Source organism: Phascolarctos cinereus, unplaced genomic scaffold, assembly GCF_003287225.1.
Source record: "Phascolarctos cinereus isolate Bilbo 61053 unplaced genomic scaffold, phaCin_HiC Scaffold_726;HRSCAF=1367, whole genome shotgun sequence".
NCBI classification, from domain to species: domain Eukaryota; kingdom Metazoa; phylum Chordata; class Mammalia; order Diprotodontia; family Phascolarctidae; genus Phascolarctos; species Phascolarctos cinereus.
In genome coordinates, this window is record NW_027556098.1 from 262970653 (window position 1) to 262995403 (window position 24751).

Consider the following 24751-nt stretch of genomic DNA (forward strand, 5'->3'; position numbering starts at 1 on the left):
TGCTCAGACTTAGTTCTACTAGTGTTTAGGAATACAGTATCTTTTCTCCTAGCTATATACCTTTAACGTGAACCACTGATTCTCTTAGTGGCTAACGATAATGGCAGTTAACATTTATAGAGCACCTATCATATGCTATGCTGGGCAGTGTGCCAAGCACTTAATAAATATCTTTTTATCTTCACAACAATGCTGTGAGGTAGGGTCTATTATTATCCCCATTTTACAGATGAGGAAACTGAGGCAGAGGTTAAGTGACTTGCCTAAGGTAACAGTAAGTATCTGAGTCTGGATTTCATCTCTTCTGCACCCAAATCTCTCTCTGCTTCTCTATAATAACAAAGAGTTGTTCTTTAATGTTCTTCCAGTGTAGCAGTAATGCTTATAAAGTATTAGTTCCTAAGCTGCTACATATTGTGAATAGGATTTTTCTGTAGTATTTTCTCCTTTAAAATATGAAATTATGTATAAAAAACCAACTAATTAGAGAGTAATTTTCAGTATAATAGGCTCAAAATTTTCTTCATTTTACACCACAATTTTCTTTATTCATGGGCATTGTTAGCAAATTCCAAGGGAAAAAAATTTCTATGTCCAAACTAGTTTAGAAGATGCTATGTTAGAAATCAGAGGGCTTTCTGTTCCTAAAGGTAAAGAATTCTTCTCTTTTTTCATTTGTTTACTGGCTCTTTTCTCTGCTATTCACTGCCCCTATAAGCACATATGACTACCACTGCAGTGGATTAGCATTTATTCCTTCTATTTCTTCTTTTCTATTTCCTCTTGCTTCTTCTGCCTGGCATTCAGGAAAAAGATGGATTTTGTTGACAGATATTACCATCGACAGTATTTATTCCTTCTACGCCATGATGTACCTATTCACAAAATGCTAGGCATAATCAGTAGGTATGTTCAATGATTTGTGGAAAAAATTCCAATTGCAACTGCTCTCCTACAATAATACCTCAAGTTCATCACGCATCCAAAATCAAGGAATAAAGCATTTTGTATGAGTTTTGGACATTTTAAAAAAATACTGAATTATTATTATGAAGTCCACAAATGGAAGCCTCAAAAAAGCATGTTCATTTCTTTCTGGATATCAATAATATTCTACTAATCAGCCTGTTAGCTTATTGAGGGGAGTATTTCCTATGAAGTATTTGCATGTACAGAGATACTACTGAATTATACAAAATCTCAGCTAAGACCTAATAATGGCTGAGGTGAAATTTGCTCGTGTGAAAATACATACACTCTATTTTGGTTAGTGCCACATCAAAATGGGAACGTGAGAGGAACTGTGTGTGTGTGTGTGTGTGTGTGTGTGTGTATACCTTTTTCATACGCCTTTTTTAATCCATAAAAACAAGAATACTTTATATGACAGGGACAATAACCAACATCTATTTAGCTTACCTTTTCTGTGGCACTTAATTGTTCAAAATTATAACCAGCTATCTTCAAAGCTTCATCTATTTCTTGTGTTGTTTTAGTTTCCTAAGGGGAAATAAAATAACTTCCTAATAGTAAAAAGCAGCACAATTGATATTACAACATCATATTCACCTATGAACTACTGTTTTAAGAGGGTAAAAAAACCATCAAATTTCAGATATCAAAATACATGATAATAAAGGATGGAAATAGAGAAACTAAGTAAATTTGCCTGGCACTAACATATAATGACATCACAATAGGGTTTTGGGGTTGGTTATTGGTGACACTAAACTAAAACAGAATTTACAGCATTACAGGATTAAAGTTGGAAGGAACTTTGAGGACCATGTAGGCCAAATACTTCACAGAAAACTAAGGCCTAGAAAAGTTAAGTTTCTTGTCCAATATTATATAGCTGATTTTTTCCTTAAAAAATAAAATCAAGACATTTTACATTAGAGTTAAGATTATTTGGATTAAAGATCAGATTTCCTACCCTCTCAAAAATGCAGGTAGAGATTTTTAAAAACCAAAAATAAAGAATAAAAAGAATGTACTTAGGGCTTTAGAAGTTTATACTTTAACATCTATATTCTGGAAAGCATGGCTTATATAGGCTATAGAGAAGACAATGAAAGAGAAATGAAGAAAAAAAGAAGTTAGAAGGTCAAACAAAAAAAAACCTTAAAAAAGCAAATAGTAAGGTAAGAATAAGGTAGGTTAGAGGTGGGGGAAGAAAATTCGAATGGAGAAAAACATAGTTAAGGAAACAGAAACACAGCAATTTTTAAAAAATGAAAACCACTAAGGTACCAGATAGCTAAAAATAAGAGATGAAATAAGCCAAGAGACAGAATGAAAACATTTGCCTGTATCCATTCTAAGAAAATAACATTTTTCATACTGTCACAACTGCCGATGGGTTCAGAATAGGACTGTGGAGAGTGGATGAATTTTCTAAACCAACAATCTGCTGACCAACCGTCTTCTTGAAATCCTGAGAACAATTCTTTATCCTGAAAAAGGGCATAGAAAGAAATTTATTAACATATGTATGTAAACCAATATTCCTTTAAAATAACAACTTCAAGCTTCTAAGATACTACTCACTGATTTCTACATTATTCATTTTAAATAATCCTTGGTATGGCTTGTAAGGATACATATAATTGATACTAAATTGTGCTAATTGAAGATAAGAACATGAGAAACTAAATTCTCCTTCTACATAAGGATTTTATTTTAATAGATTAAATCGAATTCTTATTGGAACTGGAAAAAAATTCAAAATGAGATTAACCGTTTAACTGAAAAAACACTAAGTGTGTACCACGGATAAGACATGGGAAGGGAAGAGAAAGGGAACAAGCATTTACATAGCTCCTAGTATATAAAAAGCACTTAGCTCAGTGCCTAACACAAATATTATCTCACTTGATCCTCACAACCCCCTGGGAGGTAGGTGCTGTTTTTATTCCCATTTTATGATGAAGATGAGGCAAACAAAGGTTAAAGTGACTTGCTCAGGGTCACAGGGCTGTTAAGTGTCTGAGCCTGTATTTTAACAGGTTTTCCTGGACTCAGGGCCCAGTGCTCTATCCACAGCACCAACTAGCTGCCTCATTATACATATTATACTAAACACTGAAAAAGACACAAAAAATGAAAGAAAGGATCGTTACTTCTCCTTGCCTCTGATACTCAACTATATAGATAACAGAGGTACAGATCACCACTCAAATAAAAATACTGAGAAAAATAAAGGAATTTCTAGAAGGACCCAAATAAGAAATCTGATAAAAATGGGCTTCTTTTAGCTTCACCTCCTAATTTATTAGATATTCTATGAATCGTGGTTATAAACATAATTATCTTCTACAGAAAGGACCATCATGTTCAATAATGACATATTCTTGAGAAGTGAAAAGTAAAAAATATCCATATTATATAAAAATAAGTTATGTTCAAATAATAAGTGTTCATAGTACACACACACATATATAGCTACAGAAAGTGTACATATGCATGTCCAGTGTAATCTAATGTTGTATACTTCATAAAACAAGATAAAACAGACAGGAAACCTACTCTGTATTCAAAAACTAGTATATCATAAAATATTCAAGTGGAAAAGGATTTTATTATTATTACTATAGGAATGATTATCCCCATTTTGCAGATGGGGAAAGAGAGGTTACACAACTAGTGGTCAAAGAAACAATTCAAACCCAGATCTTCTAGGTTCCAAGTCCAGTATGCTTTTGGAACTATGACAACCTGTACTTTATATATATCCAAAGGACTTTAAATATCAATACTCAAACCTCCTCATTTGACAGATGAGACAACAGGAGTGTTAGTACATCAATTTGTTCAAGGTTCCTTTAGCTTGTATGAAGAAGAGAGCTACGACAAAGATCCTCTTCTGGACAGAGTTCTTTCAATTGTAATGTTGCCTCCCTCATTAAATTTTCTTGAGCAAATTATCATAGGTCAATCATTTAAAAGTTAAATAACCCAATCAACCCACAAGTATTTTTAAAGTACCTATAATGGGTAATGAGGATACAAATATAAAAAAACAAATAATCCCTATGTTCATGGAGCTTACATTCTAATGGGTAGACACCATTAAAATATAGATATAACATATATATCATAAATATGAAGTTAATGAACATATATATATGTAAATACATATACCTACACATACGTATGCATGTATGTATGTATGTATGTATGTATGTGTAAGTACTGTGGAAGGGAGGGCACTAGCAGTTGAGGAGAGGGGTAGATTAAGAAAAACATCATGCAGAAGATAGTGTCTGGGTCCCATCTTAAAGAGAATCTGAGGTAAAGAAGGAATGCATTCCAGGTATTTGGAATGGCTACTTATGAAGGCAAAGAGGTGGGACCTGGAATGCCATGGGTATGAAACAGAGGAGTTCAATTTGTCCAGACTGCAGAGTACAAAAAAGGAAAATAATTTCTACGGAGGCAGGAAAGATAGGTTGGGGTCCAGGTCATATATAACTTTAAAAGCTAAATAGAAAAATTCATATTTGATCCCAGAGGCAACAGGAAGCCTCTGGACATGGTCAGATCTAGGCTTAAGGAAAATCACTTCAACAGCAGTGTGGACGTACACTGGAGTAGAAAGAAACTCAAAATAGGAAGACCAATTAGGAGAATGTTGCAATAATCTAGATCAAAGGTAATGAAGGTCTGAACTAAGGTAATAATTGTATGAGTAAAGAGAAGGGATTGGAGGCAAGAAGTGGTATTAAGGTAGGAATAGCAAGATTTGGCAACTGATTAAATGTGAGGTGAAGGAGGGTGAGGAATACAAAACAACATCAAGATTATAAATCTCAGAGACTGGAAGGATTGTAGTGTGTTTGACAGAAACAGAAAATATGAAAGAGAGGAAGGTTTAGGGGGAAAGATGAATTCAGTTTTAGACATGTTGAGTAAAAGATGTCTCTAAGACATTCAGGTTAAAACGGCAAACAAGTAACAGGTGATGCAAGTCTGAAGCTCAAAGGAGAGAACAGCGCTGCATACAGGTGTGTCATCTCTGCAGGGATGATAGTTAAACCCATGCAATCAGATGATATTACCAAGATATAGAGGGACAAAAGGTGATCCATCCACTGGAGGAGGAAATGGCAAACCACTCCAGTATTTGTCAAGAAAACCCTATGGATTGGATATAAGAGATATCAGAAGATGAGTTCCTCAGGTTGGAAAGTGTCCAATACACTACTGGGGAAAGGCAGAGGACAACTACAAGTAGCTCTAGTACTAATGAAGTGGCTGGGCCAAAGCCAAAAGCAAGCTCAGATGTGGATGTATCTAGAGACGTAGAGATGAAAAGAAAGTCTGAGACTGTAAAGATCAATACTGCACAGGAACTTGGAATGTAAGATCCATGAACTAAGGTAAGCTGATAGAGTCCAAAAGGAGATGGAAAGATTAAATATTGATAAATTAGTTGTCAGTGAACTTAAATGGATGGGAATGAGTAAGTTAAATTCAGATGATTACAACACATACTACTACGGGCAAGAATTCCTTTAAAAGAAGTAGAATAGCCCTCATAGTTAATAAAAGGATGAGAAAAGCAGAACTGGGGTATAAGCTCAAAAAAGGACTGAATGATATCTGTTCGAATCCAAGGCAAATCATTTAACATCAGTGTAACACAAGTCTATGCTCTAAAAACTGATTCCCTAAGAGGCCAAAGTTGATCAGTTCCATGAAGACTGCCACCATCTTCTAGTAATAACACCCCCCCCAAAAAAAGATGCCACATTCATCATAGTTGATTGGAATGCTAAGGTAGGAAATCAAAAGATAAATGGAACAACAGGCAAGTTTGGCCTTTGAGCACAAAATGAAGCAGGGCATTGACTAATATAAGTGTGTCAAAATAACTCATAGGTCATAACAAACTTTTTTTTCTTTTTCAACTGCCCAAAAGGCAACTACACATGGACATCACCAGAGGGTCAATATAGAAACCAGATCAATTATATACTTTGCAGTGAAAGGTGAGGAGCTCTATATAGTCAGTTAAAACAAGACCTGGAGCTGACTAGATTAGATCAAGAGCTTCTTATTGTAACATTCAGACTTAAATTGAAGAAAGTAGGGAAAATCATCAGATCATCTAGGTATGACCTTAAGAATATGAAGTGCAGGTGATGAATAGGTCTAAGGGCTGAGGTCTGGAAGATAGAGTACAAGAACTATGGACAGGAGTTCATAATTTTTTGCACAGGAAGCAAAACAAAAAAACATTCCAAAGGAAAAAAAAGAGCAAAAAAAGAAAAATGGCTGCCTGATGAGGCTTTACAAATAGCTGAGGAAATACAGAAAGATGAAGGTAAAGGAGAAGGAGAAAGATATACACAACTGAATGCAGAGTTCTAGAGAATAGCCAGGAGAGACCAGAAAGTTCTCTTAAGTGAACAATGCAAAGCAACAGAAGAAAACAGCATACTGCGAGAGACAAAAGATCTCTTCTTCCAGAGAAAATTAGAGATTATCAAGGGAAAGTTTCGTGCAAAAATGGGCATGGTAAAAGACAAAAATAGCAGGGATTTAACAGAAGCAGAAGAGATTAAGAAGAGGTGGCAAGAATACACAAAAGAACTACATAAGAAAGATGCTAACACCACCAATAAGAGGATGAAATGCTTACTGATCTAGAGCCAGACTTCCTGGAGAATGAAGTCAAGCGGGCCTCAGGAAGCACTGCTAACATGGAATTCCAGCTGAGCTATTTAAGACTATAAAAGATGATGCTGTTAGAGTGCTGTACCCAATATGCCAACAAATTTGGAAAATCCAATAGTGGCCACTGGATTGGAAAAGATCAGTTTACATTTCAATCCTAAAGAAGGGCAATGCTTAGGAACGTTCAAATTACTGAACAACTATGCTCATTTCACACTCTAGCAAGGTTATGCTTAAGATTTTGCAACCTAGGCTTCAGCAGTATATGACCCAAGAATTACCAGAAGAGCAGGCTGGTTTTCAAAGAGGCAGAGGAACTAGAGACCAAATTGCCAACACTCACTGGATTGTGGAGAAAGCAAAGGAAGTTCCAGAAAAACATCTACTCTTCCCCACTGACTACTGAAGCCTTTGACTGTGTGTATGACGGCAAAATGTGGCAAGTTCTCAAAGAGATGGGAGTGCCACATCATCTTACCTGTCTCCTGAGGAACCCATATGCAGGTCAAGAAGCAACAGTTAGAACCCAATGTGGAAGAACTGATTGGTGTAAGACTGGAAAAAGGGTATGACAAGGCTGTATATAATCACCTTATTTACATAACTTATATGCAGAGTACATTATATGAAATGCCAGGCTGGATAAATTGAAAGCTGGAATTAAGGTTGCCAGGGGTAATAGAAACAATGTCAGATATGCAGACAGTACTACTCTGATGGCAGAAAGTGAAGAGGAATGAAGAAACCTCTTGAAGAGTGTGAAAGAGGAGAGTTTAAAAGCTGGCCTAAAGCTTAGCATCCAAAAATCTAAGGTCTTGGCAACTGGTCCCATCACTCCTTGGTAGACAGATGGAGAAGAAATGGAACCAGTGCCAGATTTTATATATTCTTTGGCTCAAAGATCACTGCAGATGGCAACTATAGTCACGAAATTAAAATACAGTGCTCCATGGAAGGAAAGCTATGGCAAATCTGTAAAGCATACTAAAAAGCAGAGACATCACACTGCCGACAAAGGTCCATACAGTCAAAGCTATGGTTTTTCCAACAGTAACATATGGCTGTGAGAGTTGAACTATAAGGAAAGCTGAGTGCTGCAGAATCAATGCTTTCGAACTGTGGTGCTGGAGAAAACTTCTGAGAGTCCCTTGCATAGCAAGGAGGTCAAATCAGTCAATACTTAAAGAAATCAATTCAGGCTATTCACTGGAAAGTCAAATACTGAAGCTGAAGCTTAAATACTTTGGCCACATAAGGAGAAGAAGATACTCACTGGAAAAGACCCTGATGTTGGAAAGATAGAAGTCAAAAGGAAAAGGGGATGACACCGGATGAGATGGGTAGACGGTATCATAGAAACAACCAACACAAACTCTGACAGACTTACAGAGATAGCGGAGCACATGAGGGCCTGGTGTTCTATGGTCCACAGGGTCACGAAGAATAGGAAATGACTGAACAAAAGGGAGAAGAAAAGCGGGCCTAGAACAGACCTCTAGGGTGAACCCACAGTTAAGGAAGGTGATAGGGATGATACATAAGCAAAGAAAACTGATAAGTACTAGTCTGACAGATAAGTGAACCAGGAAAGAAGTAGCACTATAAACCCTGAGAGAGAATCTCTAGGAGGAATATGTGGTCAACAGTGTCAAATGGATCAGAGGTGTTAAGAAGCATGAGGACTGAGAAAAAGCCATGAGATTTGCCAATATTGAGATCACTGGTAACTTTGGAGAGAGCAGTTACAGTTGAGAGTGATGAGGTCAGAAACCAGACTACAAAGAGTTAAAAATGAGAAAACAAGCAAGAAGTAGAAGCAGTAAGTTTGTTCAAGAAATTTAGCTGCAAAAGGGAGACATATGTGATGATACTTTGAGGGGGTGGTAGGTTCTAGTTAAGGTTTCATAAAAATTGAGGAGACTTGGGCATCTTTGTAGGCAGTAGGGAAGGAATCTTTCAGGAACATTTGGCAAATAAGAGAAAGAAGCATTTGAAGTGGGGGAGGGGTGTGTGACTGACAATGTAATCAAGAGAAGATGGGAAGGAACAGAGAAGAGTTTGCAGTGGCCAAAAAAAAAAAAAGTCTTAAGTCAGACAAGGAAGCCACCTCTTTTTCAGAGATGAAGGGGAAGGAGTGAGAAATGACAACATGGGGGTCCTGAGATAAAGATAAGGAAGAGCAGGAAGCTCATGTTGAATGGCTTCCATAAGTCCTTCAGGTGAGAGGGGAAAGAAGTATGGAAAACCTGAGGAGGGAAGAGAAGGTTTGGAATGGCTTCCTGGGGAGTAAGGGAATCAATTAAGTAAGAATAAAAGTACCACTCTGCTGCAGTGAGGACCCAACTGAGACTGGGTAACATGAATTTGTTAAATACCCATTCAGCATGGTTACAGACTTCCTTTAGCTTTGTTCAGTGGCCTGTCAGTAAAATGGAAGAGGGAACAATCCCTCCTAGGATCCCACTTTAATGGAAGAGGTGGAAATGATAATCCAGGGCTGAGGTTTGTCAAAAGAAGAGCAGTGACAAGGGAAGAGAGGATTCAAGAGCAGGAGACAAGGTAGAACTGAGATGAAATGGTTACCTGAGACTGAGACTGCAAAGGGAGGAAGGTTAAATCAGAGTTGAAATAAGGGCCTAAGAAACTACTGAGAAAGGAAAATGGGTCTATTTCATTTAAACTTGGAAAACAATTTTTGACTTGCAAAACTGATAAACTGAGAACTGATTATTTTCTGTGGTATCAGAAATATAGAATTCTGAAAATTTTGGCTGAGACCTATTTTACATAAGACAGTGGCATCTATCAACAAAAATAACTTTTACAGCTAGCTACTTAAGATATACATTTTATTGTGTGTGTGTGTATATATGTGTGTGTATGTATATGTATGTATGTATGTATGTTAGAAAGAACAGTGGATTTAGAACCAAATCTTCGCTCTGCCACCTGCTAAATGTGTAAGCTGAGTGACCCATGGCAAGTCACAACCTTCACGAGTCTCAGCTTCTCATACATAAAATGAAGACAATGTGTTTTTTTAATATCTATATATCTACTTCAAAGAGCTGTTTTGAGGAAAACAGCTTTATAAACAAGTTTTATTATTAAGCCCAAAAAGTTCCATGGAGAAAACCTCCATGGCCTGGAGAATCAACTGGGAGAGTTTTGGTTAAAAGGGTAAGAATTAACCAAAAAGTTTAACTCCTGAGTTCTAGCCTCAATTCTGCCAGTAACCAGTTCCTGACTGAGCTGAACTTTCTTAATTTCTTATAAAGAGAGGGGGGGATTGTGTCAAACTATCTTTAGGTCCTTCCACCTCTGAAATATTATGGTTGTATCATTTCCCAAATATGCTTAGGTCTTTCTTTTGTTCATTCCAGACTTACGATTTTATCAGTGTGAGGAAGAGATGTCAAACTCATAAACAGCTGGCTACATGTGGCTAGCAAAAATCCCAAGTGCAGCCAAACCAGATTAAAATATAACTGGCAGGGATCTGTTTCTATTTGAGGTTGATACCACTGGTATGGGAGAAATTAAAAGCAATCAACAAACATATAAACATCTACTATGCAACAGGAATGGGAATAAAAAGTAAAGTATGCAAAAATCCCTGTTCTCAAGGAGCTTAAATTCTAATGGGGGAGACAAGTACATACATGAATATAAAGAAAATACAATGTCCTGAGATACAAGGTGGTTTGGGAAGAACACTAGCAGTTGCAGAGAATCAGGAAAGTGACTAAGTGGTGCTTCAGCTGAATCTTCAAGAAAGAAACTCTATAAGGGTGAGTGGAAGAGTGAGTACACTTCAGGCATGAAGGACAGCCATCAAATGAATGGAGTATGATATGATGTGAAAACAGAGATGGTTAATTTGGATGGCAGAGTGCTTGAGGGAGGAATAATGTTCAGTGAAGCTGGAAAGACAGTTAAAGTCAAGTTGTAACAGCTTTAAAAGCTAAACAGAGGAATTCATATTTAATCTCAGAGGCAACAGAGAGCTGTTGATATTTAATGAGTAGAGAGTAACACGGTTAAATCTGGGCTTAAGGAAAATCATTGGCAGCAGTGTGGAGCGTACACTGGAGCAGGGGAAAGACTTAAAACAGGGAAATCAGTTAAGAAGCTGATATAATCAACCTCAAAGTAAGGGGTGATGAGGGCCTCAACCAAGGTAGTAACTGTATTAATAGAAAGAAGGGGCTGGAAGTAAGAGATGCTATGGATGTAGAAATGGAAATATTTGACAAATGATTAAAAATGTGGAGGAGCCCAAGATAATGCCAAAATTGCAAACCTGGAAGACTGGAAAAAACAGTGATGCCTTTGTCAGAAATGGGGAAGTTTTCAAGAAGGGTAATGTTTTTGGGGAAAGATAATGAGTTTTATTTTGGACATGTTGAGTTTGAGATATACCCAGGATAGCTAGTCTGAAATAACCAAAAGACAACTGACTATGTGTGACCAAAGCTTATGAGAGACAAAAACACAACTCTCATTTCACCCTTTTATTTTCACTCTTTCCCTTTTGAAACTGGCATTTACCATCTCTACTTTATCACCAATTCATTCCCTAATACCTCAGAATCTGAGTTCTGCCACTACCATTCTTGTGAAAGTACCCATTCTAGCCTTGTGGTGCAGGGGGCAAGAGCCTTAGATTTGGAGTCAACAGGCCCTGGGTTTAAATCTCAGTTCTGCCACTCAGCACATTATGGCCTTGGTAAAGTCACTTAACCTTTCTGTGAGTCTCAGTTTCATGTGTCAAACGAAAGAGCTGGAATGAATGACATTTAATGTCCCTCCCTAATAGTTCAAAATCTGTGGTTGCCTGATATAACAAATTCCTTGAAGGCAGGGACTTTTATTTTGTTTTTGTATCTATCCCCTGGGATAGAAACCCTTAAGAAATTCTTAATAATTGATCCTATTGTTCATTCTCAACTTCTCTGAAAAATTACCCTGCTACCCATAATGACTCCTTGAAATTCTCAGAGCTAGAAGGAACCTTGAAGGTCTTCTTGTCCAAACCCTCCATTTTCTTAGATTCTATAATTCTATATTCTCCTTGTTTTCTTTCCTACTTCTGCAACTGCAATTTTCTCTATAAGCTCTTCTTCAAATGTAGGAATTTTCCAAGGTCTATCTTTAACTTTATTTTTTTCTATATGCTTTCTCTCCGATTAGCTTATTTCTTATACCCGTGGCTTCAAATATCAATGCTATGGGAATGATCCCCAAATCTAAGATTCCTCTGGACTTTCTGCCAAGCTCCAGATCCACATTTCTAACAGTCTGCTGGATACTTCTAACTGGGAGGTGTCTACTAACATCTCCCAACTCAACACATCCAGAACCACACTCATTTTCTTGTCCAATCCCTATTTCTGACACCATCAGAAAACACCATTTAGGCGTCTGACACCATAAATCTCCCAGTTTACCATACTTTTGACTCCTTTCTCCTTCCTACCTCCCCCATTCTGGTCAGTTACCAAGTCCTGCTAATATTCTTCCACCTATATCCATTTGTTGCATTGATCCCCATTACTACCACCAAGAGTCAAGCCAACACCATATGCCTAGATCACTGTGACAGCCTTCAAACTGGTCCAAAATTCCAGTTTGACCAATTCCGATGGTTGTCTGATGTCCACTAGACTAACCCTTCATTCGAGGTACCTATGGTCAGTACTTCCTTAGAGCTATCCTCCCTGACTCTTCACTGCCTCGGCCCATCAAAATTCTACCTATGTTAAAGTCACATTTCCTTCATGACTATGCTAGCTTACATTCATCTCTACTCTGATGCTGTTCAGCACATTCTCCATACCATTTATTCAGGTATTTAACTGAGCAACAGTAAGGCACTGAGGCTGGAGTACTGGATTTGGAGTCAGTAAGATCTAGGTTTGAAATTGTCTTCTAGCTCTATGGCCATGGGTCACCAGAGCCCCAGGTTACTGGTATATAAAACAGATACAATAGCTACCTCCAGGGTTATTATAAAGATCAAATGAAATCGAAAATATAAAATGTTTTATAAACCTTAAAGAACCATATAAACATAAGCTATTATTATAAGGTCTTTTGTTACGCCTTAATTGTTTTACGTCACTGTATTTATCAGGAAGGCGAGTTCCTTATAAGTGATCCTTTACTATGGCACAAAAGACAGTACAGCTTTGAAAAGTTAAAAGTTCAGGGCCCCCATAATTAGTAGCCAAAGCTGCCACAAAGGAATATGAATTCTCTTCCTCCCTCCCTCCAGAGTTTAGATTTGTAGACATCTGATAAGTGACTGCTGGGGTCATGTTTTCCACAAGTTTAAAATATCCAGTTCGAAGGACCTCCTTCTAGGGTTTCACGGTGTGTGCCTTTCACATGTGAGAAGGAGGTAAGGCTTCCTTCATATACCAGCTTTTGGAAAATCCTCACTGGGGGCTGCAAAGGCACCTCCAAAGAGCTCTATTAATATAATTCACTTCTAATGTGATAAAGCCAGCTGTCTCAGTTCCATCCCCACATAAATAAGCAGAATCTACAAACCATGCTAAATGTAGCATAGGTTTTTAAAAAAATTTTTTTTGGGGGGGTGAGACGATAGGGGTTAAGTGACTTGCCCAGGGTCACACAGCTAGTAAGTATTAAGTGTCTGAGGCTGGATTTGAACTCAGGTCCTCCTGACTCCAAGGCCAGAGCTCTATTCACTGTGCCACCTCGCTGCCCCTAAATGTAGCATAGTTTTGAAATGCGGATTCATTTCCTGCTGGGTGTCATGATAATGCTCCCTCATCCTGAAAATGCCCTTTCTTCCCAACTCTGCTAGTACAATTCTGACCTATCCTTTTAGACTCATTGTGGATTCTACCTCCTCACATTTCCCATTTCTGTAACTTTTAAAAGAGTTAATAATAATTTAAAAAAGAAAAGTTAAAGGTTTTATGTAAGTATAAGGTATTATAGTAGGCATGAAGTAAGAATGGAGAAATTTTTGCAGGCTGTACTTTTTGGGTATTTAAAATGGAAAAACTTCAAGAAAACTAAATTATACCTCTATGCCACCACAGGTAACCATGAGAAATTAGAAAAGGATCAAACTGAAAACAGGAGTAACTATGGTAATCAATAAAGTAGCAAACATGGTATGCATCTAGTTGAGTTCTAACACAGTTGTATTCTAGGTCACTCTTCTTCCTCTTATACATATATATATACTATGCTTATAAGAGCATGTTTAAGTCATTTCCCATTTTTTCCTATTCTTCTCTCATCCCCATGCTTTTTTTTGTTCTCAATTCCTACTACTATACTAAACTCTATACAGCCAGAAAGAAAAAACCAGATAATCTTGTTTCCCAAGAGGTTCTGCTCTTTCCTTCATTCTTTCCTTAGGACTGGGGTCCTGTTTAACTCTCTCAGCTTTCCCCTTGTTGTTTTGGAAAGCCTTGTATTTTGTTATTCCCTGCAAATGAACAGCCAGCTTTGCTCCCTTTATTGTCAGTGACAACTATCAACAGCTGAGAACAAGCCTAAGCAAGAACACCCTCTATAAGCAAATCTGCAATGACTAAAAACATTAAAGAAAGTTAAGTACGTGGTAAACATTTCGTTGGCCTAATATTTTTTGAAAGGAATTTTAGCTTTCTCAATTCAAGTGCTCACATAGCCCATTTTAGAATTTCAAAAACCTTCAAAGAAACATACTTTTTAGGCTGAAACTTTTCCTCACAAGCATCTTCTTCAATATACCCATCTAAAGGGTAGTATCCTTGTCTTCTATTTATAGTTGTAATAGCCTTTTAAATAGAAAAAAAAATGTAGTTTTTAGTGGCAGCAAATACTTTTCTCTTTAATAACGCCAAAAATTACACGGTAAATTTTCATTTCTAAATGAGACTCTAGAATACAAATCAGAAGGTAGAAATAATTTACAATACTGAATCCTAGATTAAAACTGCAAGGAATATATAATGAGACATGTCTATAATTTTCAAAGAATTAGAATACAGTGAATATGTATAAAACAGTGCTCCTCTGTCATTTAACACACAGACTGAACCTCCAAATGCTGATCTGAAAGATACAGAATATAAGAAAAATGGAAATAAAAAAAAAATCTGGAGATACAAAATAAGACGGAAGATACAATAGAAAAACTCAGTGATGGACTTATTTATGGTATTTGAACTTAAGTCCTTCTTGTCTACTCTGTGTGACCTAGGGAAAATCCTCTTTAGTATTTAAAGCTATAGACAAGCTGGATTCAGCCTACCTTTCCAGGCTCATAACTAATCAACTTCTTTACATTCCAGTCAAACTGACCTATTTGTTGTTCTCTGTCCATAACATGTTTTTCATTTCTGCGCCTTTGCACAGAAACGCACTGTAGAATGCACTACACCTCCTCTCCTTAGTCCTATAAAAGCCTTAGTTACCTTCAAGGATCAGCTTGAGAGTACCTCCTAGATGAGGCCTATTTGGATCTCCTCAGTTGCTACTGCCCTACTCCCTAGAAAATAGTTTTAGATATTTCATATTTTCTTATCTGTGTTAATGTTATTTCCCTCTAGCAGACCAAGTGCCAAGAAAGCTAGGTTTGTGTTCTTATATTCAATATGTCGCACTTAGTAGGGGAAAGGAAAGGGAATAAACATTTATACAATGCCCTTGTATGTAGCAGACACTGAGCTAAGCGTTTTTACAAATATCATCTCGTTTAATCCTCTCAACATTGCAAGGTGGATGCTATTATCCCCATTTTACAGTTGAGGATAGTAAGGCAAACAGATGTAAAGCGACTTGCCCAGAATCACGCAGCTCTTAAAGTGTCTGAAGATAGATATGAATTCAAGACTTCCTGACACCAGGCTCAGATCCCTATCTACTGCATCACCAACTCCAATGTATATTTGCTGAATTGATTGCTACAACATTTTAAAAGGTCAAGGGAATACTAGGACTAGAACAATTAGAAATAAAAGGTTCCATTAAACATGGGTCATGTGTTCCAGAATGTGGAAATTTTTAGCTCTTAGGAAAAGAGCATTTCTAAAGTAATATTACATCACAGATTCTAAGGGATCTATAGAACTCGTACTGCCTTGATATACTGAATGTTTAGTTCTTTTATCTTCTATACCATGACTCTGTAGCATCTTCTTAATAGTTTTCTTACATACTTCAAAGAGATCATTTCTTAAGGAATCACAATTTTTTCCTCTTGGTTCTGCTTTACAATGATAATATGAAATGGCCTTGTGAAGGGACCCCCTGAACTTGTTTTCTTGAGTTGCCCTATCTTCCAGAGATGAAGTCTCCCTGAACTTAACAGTAATCTTTTGAAACCGAACTCTATTAAACTCTTCAGTGCCTTTGAAGATGAATCAGCTACAATCTTGGCTCCTACCAGCCTAACCCAGACTGATAAAACTATTTGTGCAGCTAGGATGCCTTCAGATAAGCAGAACATTCTTCCCCATGGTCCAACATTCCCAAGCCTTCCTGCTCCCTTCCTCCTTCCATGCCACTCTCACTTTGGAAGGGACTGCCCTCCACTCCTGCCATATGAACTCCCTTTCTGTGGTACCCCATAAATATCCAAGGCATTGTCTGTACGGCGGAATCCTTGGTATTCTGGTTAACCACCTCTATGTTCATACTTCTAGCACCTGGTTTCTTCACTTATCCAGCCCACTAACTCAACTTATACATCTAATTAACTTTCTAAATTGAGCATATATTCTGCAAAATCAGGTCATCAGTCAAGAAGGATGTAAGTAAAGCAGAAAGTCTAGAGACTAATTATTAAAATTAAGCATGTGGCTTTCATATAAGAATAGAACAGATGTGATTAAATCTTTTAAAAAATCTGGCAGATTACATACAGGCTCATACAAACATCTTGGAGAAATGGGACAACCCTGTGAATCTACAAAGATTATTTTAAGTTTAAACTTGAAATAAGTGACCTAACTTGGAACTTCTAATACTATATAATAGAACTGAAGTGAATGGCACTTTTTTCAGTCTTACCTGCTTTACTGAACACGTCCAATTAGCTAATGTAACAGATGCAATATCTTAAAGTATTAAACTACATTTCACATAATTTCAGAGTTGACCTCAAACACCATCTATTAGAACTCATACCTAAAAAAGAATCCCTTCCACAAAAATCAAAGTGGTCATTCAGCTTTGCTTGAAAACCTCACATGAAAAGGGAAATCTATAGTTTCCTCAGGCAGCCCATTACACTTTAGGATAGTTCTGATTTTCTGGAAGGTTTTCCTTACATCAAGTCTAAATTTGTCTCTATGAGATCAAAGAAAGAGGAAAAGTACTCATATGTACAAAAATACCTGTATCAACTCTTTTTGGTTAAAGAAAAGAATTAGAAACTAAGGAGACACCAATAAATTGGTAAACAGCTGAACAAATTAGGGTATATGAACATAGAATATTATTGCCTGATAAGAAATAAAAAAGAGGATGTTTTCAGAGAAACCTGAAAAGGCATGCATGAAATGATGAAAAAGTTAAGTGAAAAGAACTAGGAGAACAATTTATACAATAATATTGTAAAAACAAATAAATCTGAAAGAATTAACTCTACTCATTATGGCAAGTTGCAACCATGATTTCAGATGGCTAACAATGCAAAATGCTACCCAACTCCTAAAAATGATGGAGTAGAGATGAAGATTTATATTTTGGAACACAGCAAATGTGGGAACGTGCTTTGCTTAACTAGGCATATTTGTTACCAGGGCTTTGCCTCCCCAATGTTAGGTGTGGACAGAACACTAGGATATCCCCCCAAAAAGGAAAGAGTCATTGAAGCTATTTTTAAATAATGCACAGAGGGGGCAGTTAGGTGGTGCAGTGGATAGAGCACCAGCCCTGAGGTCAGGAGGACCTGAGTTCAAATCCGGCCTCAGACCAAACACCTGACACGTACTAGCTGTGTGACCCAGGGCAAGTCATTTAACCCCAATTGCCTAAAAAAAATTTCAAAAAAAAATGCATAGAAGACAACAGAAGGAAAGCTAGAAAGACTCAAAGATCAGAAAGATAGCTTTGAAAATTATACGTAGAATATATTCAGTTCAAAAAGAAAAGCAAGCTATACAGAATGGACTTACAAACTGTACAGAATAGACTTGCAATTTCAGGTAAAACCATCTCTTTCTATTCCACTATATATGTGGAAATGCTGATGATTTAGTGGGTTTTTTTAAAGTTCAGAATTTAAAAAAAATTTAAATGGAAAAAAAAAAGCTGTCTCTTTGTACCTTCTACCCACTACTCTTAGTTCTGCCTTCTGGGACCAAGGAGAATAAACAAATACTCCATGACATCTATTACGTCTCTAAATGTCTTCTCTTCTACAAGTTAAACACCTCTACTCCTTTGACAGAATCTAACAAAAGACCCTTCACCACCCTAGCTGCCCCACTCTGCCACTCTGAACTAAGACACTACCCTAGATGTAGTCTATGACACAGCAGTGCCTTCTTCCTAAAAGCTATACCTCTAAATATTACCTAAGTTTATATTTGCAATCTGGGCTGCCACTCATCAATGATGCTGACTCATCAAGCTTGTAGTACACTAAAATCACTAGATCTTTTTGAGAGTGAATGCTACCTAGCCTTCCACCACCTGGTATTCATTAACTTGTGATCAAATGAGATGACCATATATAAAGCACTTTGAAAAACCTTTAAGTGCTACATAAATACTAGATGTCATATGAACTTAAGTGCAAAATCCAACTTGACATGAACATTTTATCTTATTTAATTCAGTCCAATGAAAGTTTCTCAAGATCTTTAGGATCCTATCATCCTTAGTTATACGCCCCAGTTTTGTGTCATCTACAAACTAAATAAGCATGCCTTATTTACACCTTTATGTACCTGTCATTCAATGGCAAGGTCCAGCCCAAGTCTGGGGCCACTCCACCTTGTTCCAAGTTGATATTAAACCATTAATAACCATACTTTGGGTCCAACCATTCAGCTAGTTTAAAATGCGTTTAACTGTAGTATCACACAGATGTGTTATATGCTCTTCCTCCATATTTTCCAAAAGAAAAGCATGAGAAACTTTATCAACTGCTTTGCTCACTTGTTGTGCATGCTTATGGGCTGATATATTCCTTATTATTACACTGCCTTTGTTTGAGGCTTAGAATTATCTGGTTTCTTTCAGTTTCATTTTACTTCTAATCACTAACCTGGATGTCCCTAGATGCCTAGGTTTTCCATAACACACCATGAGGAAAGAGAAGAAAAAAACTCTTTAATGTAAAAGTGTTTGTGAGGAGGACAGGAGTCTGAAAGGGTTTGTCTGACTAAGATTATGAAGAGACAGATGAGAAAAGGAAGATCAGGATGAGGAAAAGAAAAAGCAAAGGAAGGAGAGAAAGGGTGCAGAAGAGAGTTATGTGATGCTCAGCTCACAACTCAAACAAGATCTCAAAAGCATCAACACCTATAAGTTATGAAACATTAAGCATTATTTTAGCAAGGTAGAGCTTGTGACATATACCCTTCTGCCTTCATTTAGAATATCTGGTGAATCTGGTATTTTGGTCATCATTTCACTCATGTAAGGGTTCTACCCAATGAATGAGACCTTCTTTTACTATCTCTATGTACTGATGTGCTAGTTCAGCTATTATTTCATTCTCTATACATGACAGGAAAAGGCAATGGGTTTGGTCACAGATCTTTATGTTTATGCCACTTCTTATACTCAAGTTGTCTCTGGACAAGATGCACACTCCCTGCATCTACTGAATGTTATCAATTACCATTTCAGTATTCTGTATTTATAATTTCCAAATAACTTGTGAGAGTGGTGGGGAAAACCTTAAATATTTTAAGTTACTTTTGTGAGGACTCAAGATTAAACATTCAAATATTCTTCACCATGGAAAATTAAAAATGAATGTTACAAAATTACTTCAAAGAAAAGATGACAACTCCCCCTAATTTTGCAAAGATAGACAGGTGTGCATGGGTGTGGAACATTTTATGTATATGATTTTTTAAAAATGTATTTATCAGTTTTGCTGATTTTTTTTCTAAAAACAAAAAAACAAACAAACCAAAAAACAACACATCCTTTGTTAAATGGGTTGGCTCTCTGAGAAGGGAAAGGATACAATTTGGTAATGGAAAAACAAAAGATACTGATTTAAAAAATTTTTTAATTCAAATGTTTTATAAATGGTAATTACAGAGATGGCAACCTGCACTGGGAGAAGTGGAAAAAAGATCCAGTTTTTCCTATTTCTCTATATTCTCTATATTTAAAAACAAGAGCCAGCATTATATTTAACAGGGATAGACTAAAGTACTTTCTGTTTTTTTGGCTAGGCAATGGGGTTAAGTGACTTGCCCAGGTCACACAGCTAGTGTTATGTGTCTGAGGCCTAAGCCAGTGACCTATCCACTGCGCCACCTAGCTGCCCCTCAAAGTACTTTCTAATAAGCTCAGAAATAAAGCAAAGATGTCTATTGTAGCCACTTCTTTATGACACAGGAGAAATGCAAACTACAGCAATAAACCGAGAAAGAAATTAAGTGAATAAGCATAGGCAAAACAAAATTATCCTTTTGTGTAAATGTGTTGGTGTATCTAGATAACCCCAGAGAAATGTCAAGTAAAAATTAATTGAAATAACTTCAGCAAAGTCCCAATTAAAATAAATAATCAGCATTTCTGTATGACAGCAATAAAACCCGGCAGGAAGAGAAAGAGAAATTTCATTTAAAATTACTCCAGAATGTACAACATACTTAGGAATCTACCTATCAAGACACATACAAGAACTATATGAATACAAGTATTAAAGGCTATTTACAGAAATACAGTCTGAAATAACTGGAGAAATATTAATTGCTCATCAGTAGAGGCTGATCTAAAAAAAATAAAAATGGCAATACAATCTAAATTATTCAGTTCCATACTAAATTACCAAAAGATTACTTTATAGAACTAGAAAAAAATAACGAAATTCATCTGGAGAAATAAAAGGTCAAAAATCTCAAAGGAAATAATGAAAAAAAATAGGGGGGAAATACCACATCTCAAACTATACCATAAAGCATTAATTGAAAACATTTTGGTACTGATTAAAAAATAGAGAGGTCATCAAGGAACAGATTAGGCACAGAAAATACAGAAGCAAATGTACTTAGCCTAGGGTTTGATAAACCCGTTACTGGGGTAATGACTCACTATTAGAGAGCAGTGTGACAGAAATTCCCTATGCCAATGAAAAAATCATGGGTTCAATTTCTAACCCCTACCCTATCCATAGTAAAGTTATATTGTTTTGCTTTCTTTTATTTTTTACTTAAATGTAACAAACTAATGTGCTCTTGGTAAAAGATTTAGGATATCTAGAAAAACAACAACAACAACAACAACAAAATACCTTACCTCACAATCAGGACATACAACTGTGCTATATTCTTCAGTTACTGACAAGCACAATTCACAATAAGCATGTCCACAGTGAAGCTCATGATGATGACCTGAAGATGAAATTAATTCTACTATGAATTAACCATATTTACACAATTTGTTAATTTTTTTGTTTTTCTAATATTAGAATCATTAATTCAATAAGCACTCAACCAACACCTATTATTGTGTAAAACACTGGACAAGTTATCAAATGTAAAATTTCACAACAGAATAGATTTCCGTTTTAAAAAATAAGAGGTACTAGTATGGTATAGTGAACAGAGACAGGAAGATGTAGGTGTGACCCTGAGGAAGGCACCTAACAGTGCTCTAGATAACTCTCTAAGTTACAGACTTGCAGTGATAAAGGGAATTCCCTATATTTATGAATTCCAAGTTTACTCTATAATGCTAAACCTAATAAAATTTTGTATTTTCAGAAGTAGTTATAAACCTAACAATATAAAACGGCACATAACATTTAAATATTGGAAGTAAAACTAGAAACTTACAACAATATGACTGTCTCAGTTTTATAATTTAAAATTATTAAATATATAAGTAAACTTTGTAGAGTTTTAGGTAGGTAACAGAAAAAAAATTATGTAAATTATGGCTCTCTCTCACTTGTAGCCCTGGAAAGCTATGGGTATCCTGTTGGGGGGAAAAAAATTCAGTAGCTACATGATTTAGCCAATATGACTGAAATTAGGTCAGTGAGAAAAATTTTTTTAAACTGTATAAACTTATTTTTAAAATCTTACTTAGGTTCCAATAGGAAAAAAAACCTTAATAAATTAAGATCTTCCAACTGTAAATATCTACCAAAGCAGTGACATTTGGTTATTACTAAATTTCTTGGAGAGTACAGAATGGGGGGGGGCAATTCTGTGGCACAACTTTATAGCTCTAATTACTTAAAGTGCCATACTAAATAACTTACTGACTAATGAAGGCAGAGGTAAAACTGGGCATTTGTCCTATCCAGGTCATCTGCACAGTTTACTTAAACTCCTCTTCTACCTCATATCCCACATCTTTTTTAAAAATGCAAGCAACTGAAAAATATCCATGCCCCACAAAAGCAACATCCTACTGAAAATACAACCAAGCCTTTGCACAGGCAAACAATTTTCCTCAACTGGTCCAACTTTTAAGGAACTTTCAAATTCTGGCAGGAAATACTGCATATGAGAAGAAAGAAGTAAACCATCAGTCAAAACTGAGCATGAGCTAGATGTCAGCAATTGCTCGTTATTCAGAACAAAACAAATTCTAAGAGAGTTATAGTAAGAAAGGACATGAAATCACGTTGTAGGCTTAGCAAACTCTATGGGGAAGAGTAAGTCAAAGAAAGCATATGGGGGAATCTGGTTTAACATTGACTCAGGACAGTACAATAGATATAACACATCAAATGGGGATTAGGGATGTGCTTTTTAAGTATTACAAGTGGCTGTGCTTCACTAACCAAAGTGGTTGAGGTATCATTATGTCTTGATTTCAACATTATATTAGAGCAGCATTCTGAATAACACACATGTGGCTTGTAAGAGAATGTGTAATGCTATCCTGAGCTGGCAAAAAAATTTGCAAAAAGCACTTTAATTCATTATTTCATTTGATTCTCAAATCCACCCTATGAGAAAGGTGCTGTTACAGTCGTTCCTATTTTGTAGGAGGCTCTGAGGCACTTCACCCAAGAATCATCAGAGGGAGGGCAGGAGCTGGCAGAAGGATACTCAGGTCTTTCTAACGGCTACATAAATGTGTGGTTGGAAGGGAGCCTGGTCTTGCAAACAGGAAATGTTCTATAAACCATTACAATGAATGCAAAATCGTCCCTTTAGAGGCACATCTATGTCATCAATCTTAACTAAATTTTCACAACTCTGTGTCAACTTGGAAACTATCTCAAGAAAACGAACTGGATGTCTCCAAAAAAGAAAAGAAAAAAACGACCTCAGGACCATTTTGTCACCGTGGATAGCCCCACAGAAGACAGACCCTTGGCTCTGGATTGGGGGACTTCGGTTCTTATCCTGGACTCTGCCACTTACAACCTGAATGCCTTGGTCACTTCTTGACCTTAGTTTCCCCATCTGTACAATAAAGGGGCTGAAAACCTCCGAGGTTGCTTCCACCCCTAAATCTAAGGTCTGAAGACCCAGGGGATTCACTGAGAGGAAGGGAGGGAGGATGAGAGAGGAAGCAGAGAGAAAAGGAGTCGGGAAAAGAGAGAAGGGTAGGAGAGGGTAAAGGGGGTGAGAGGAAGAGGGACAAGTAGAAGGAGGAGGGGGGAGGGGAGAAAAAGGGGAGGACGGGGGAGGGGAAGGAAAGAGGAAGCAGAGAGAAAAGGAAGAATGTTACCGACGAAATCCACTACAGAGGAAGGGGGAGGGGAGGAAGGACTGGTCGCCAAGATGGCCAGAGACCCTCCAACTCTGCCCCAACCACTCTCCTCTCCCTTCCTCCCCCACAGAGAGGGGCTGCCTCCTGCGGGGGCCAGGGGTGGGACAGCGAGAAGAGCTGAGAACAGCCACAGCCTCGGTCCAAGGCCGTAGGGACCTCCTCCCTGCCTCACACCACGACCAGTCTTCCAGGGCGAAGCGGGCTCGACCAAGGGCCTCCCTACCCGCCGTGGCCACGGAGCTCCTTCCACACCCGCTGCACAGGACCTCCGTGGGGCCCCAATGCCGGCTCTTCCGCCTGGGAAGCTGATAAGAGGGAGATAAAGAGGAGGCTGCGGGAAGCCGAGCCATCAAGGAACCCACGCCAGCCATCGCAACGGAGGCGGCTCCCGTCGGCCCTTCCGCAGCCGCCATCTTGTCCACACCGCTCTGCAGCACGTGCAGCCTCGCAGACCTCGTGCGTCTCCCTGGACGGCGGGCCAATCAGGGCACGGGGGGAGGGTTCTCTGTTCAGCCAATCACTGGAGGCGGAAGGAAATTAGTCGTTGTCCTAGATCTCTTCACTTTATTAAATTCACCTGCGCTGCTTCTGCTCTCGAGCACGTACAAGGCTGCAAGTGTGAGATGAGGCTGCAATTATGAGAACAAAGGTCACTGATCCCCAGCTGGTGCTGCAGGGCGGTGGAGTTTTGGGATGGAGGGACTGGAATGTGAAACACCTCTGCACTCAGTGGTTTTACTCAAGTTTCATATCAGGGCACTCAGCTGCTAGGTGACCATGGGCAAGTCACTTGACCTAGATTTCCCCATCTACAAAATTATGATTATTGTATTATTATACAGTAGCATACCCTAAAGTTTTGAGGCTCGAATGAGATGAGGTGCTTTGAAAATTTTGCTTAGCTCAGCTATTTACCAGCTCACTGAGCTAAGAGAAGTGTTGGTAATGAGGGCCATCCATGGTAGGTTTTGGAAAAAATGTTAATTTGATCTTAAGCGAAGGGATATTCATCACAGACAGCCTTTATACTGGCTGCCCTTCCTGTCTGCAATGCTGTCCTCAGTTCCAACCCTTCCAAATCCTTGTTTCCTTCAGAACTCAGTTTGGGTCACCTACAATCCCCTTGTTAATTTTTTCATAACCTAACCTCAGCACAGCAGCTAGTGCC

General features: G+C 37.7%; 1 protein-coding gene across 1 annotated transcript in view; it reads right to left on the reverse strand.

Annotated features, from left to right (window-relative positions):
* Positions 1-24037, reverse strand: part of RNF17 (ring finger protein 17) — a 123734-nt gene extending 99697 nt beyond the window's left edge. Inside the window, exons 1-5 of the mRNA XM_020968779.2 lie at positions 23807-24037; positions 21145-21239; positions 14395-14486; positions 2345-2456; positions 1420-1500 (exon numbers count right to left, since the gene is read on the reverse strand). Coding sequence (XP_020824438.1) covers positions 1420-1500; positions 2345-2456; positions 14395-14486; positions 21145-21239; positions 23807-23996 — 570 coding nt within the window. The 5' untranslated portion in view covers positions 23997-24037. The remainder of the gene's footprint in view (positions 1-1419; positions 1501-2344; positions 2457-14394; positions 14487-21144; positions 21240-23806) is intronic.
* Between the last annotated feature and the right edge of the window lie 714 nt (positions 24038-24751).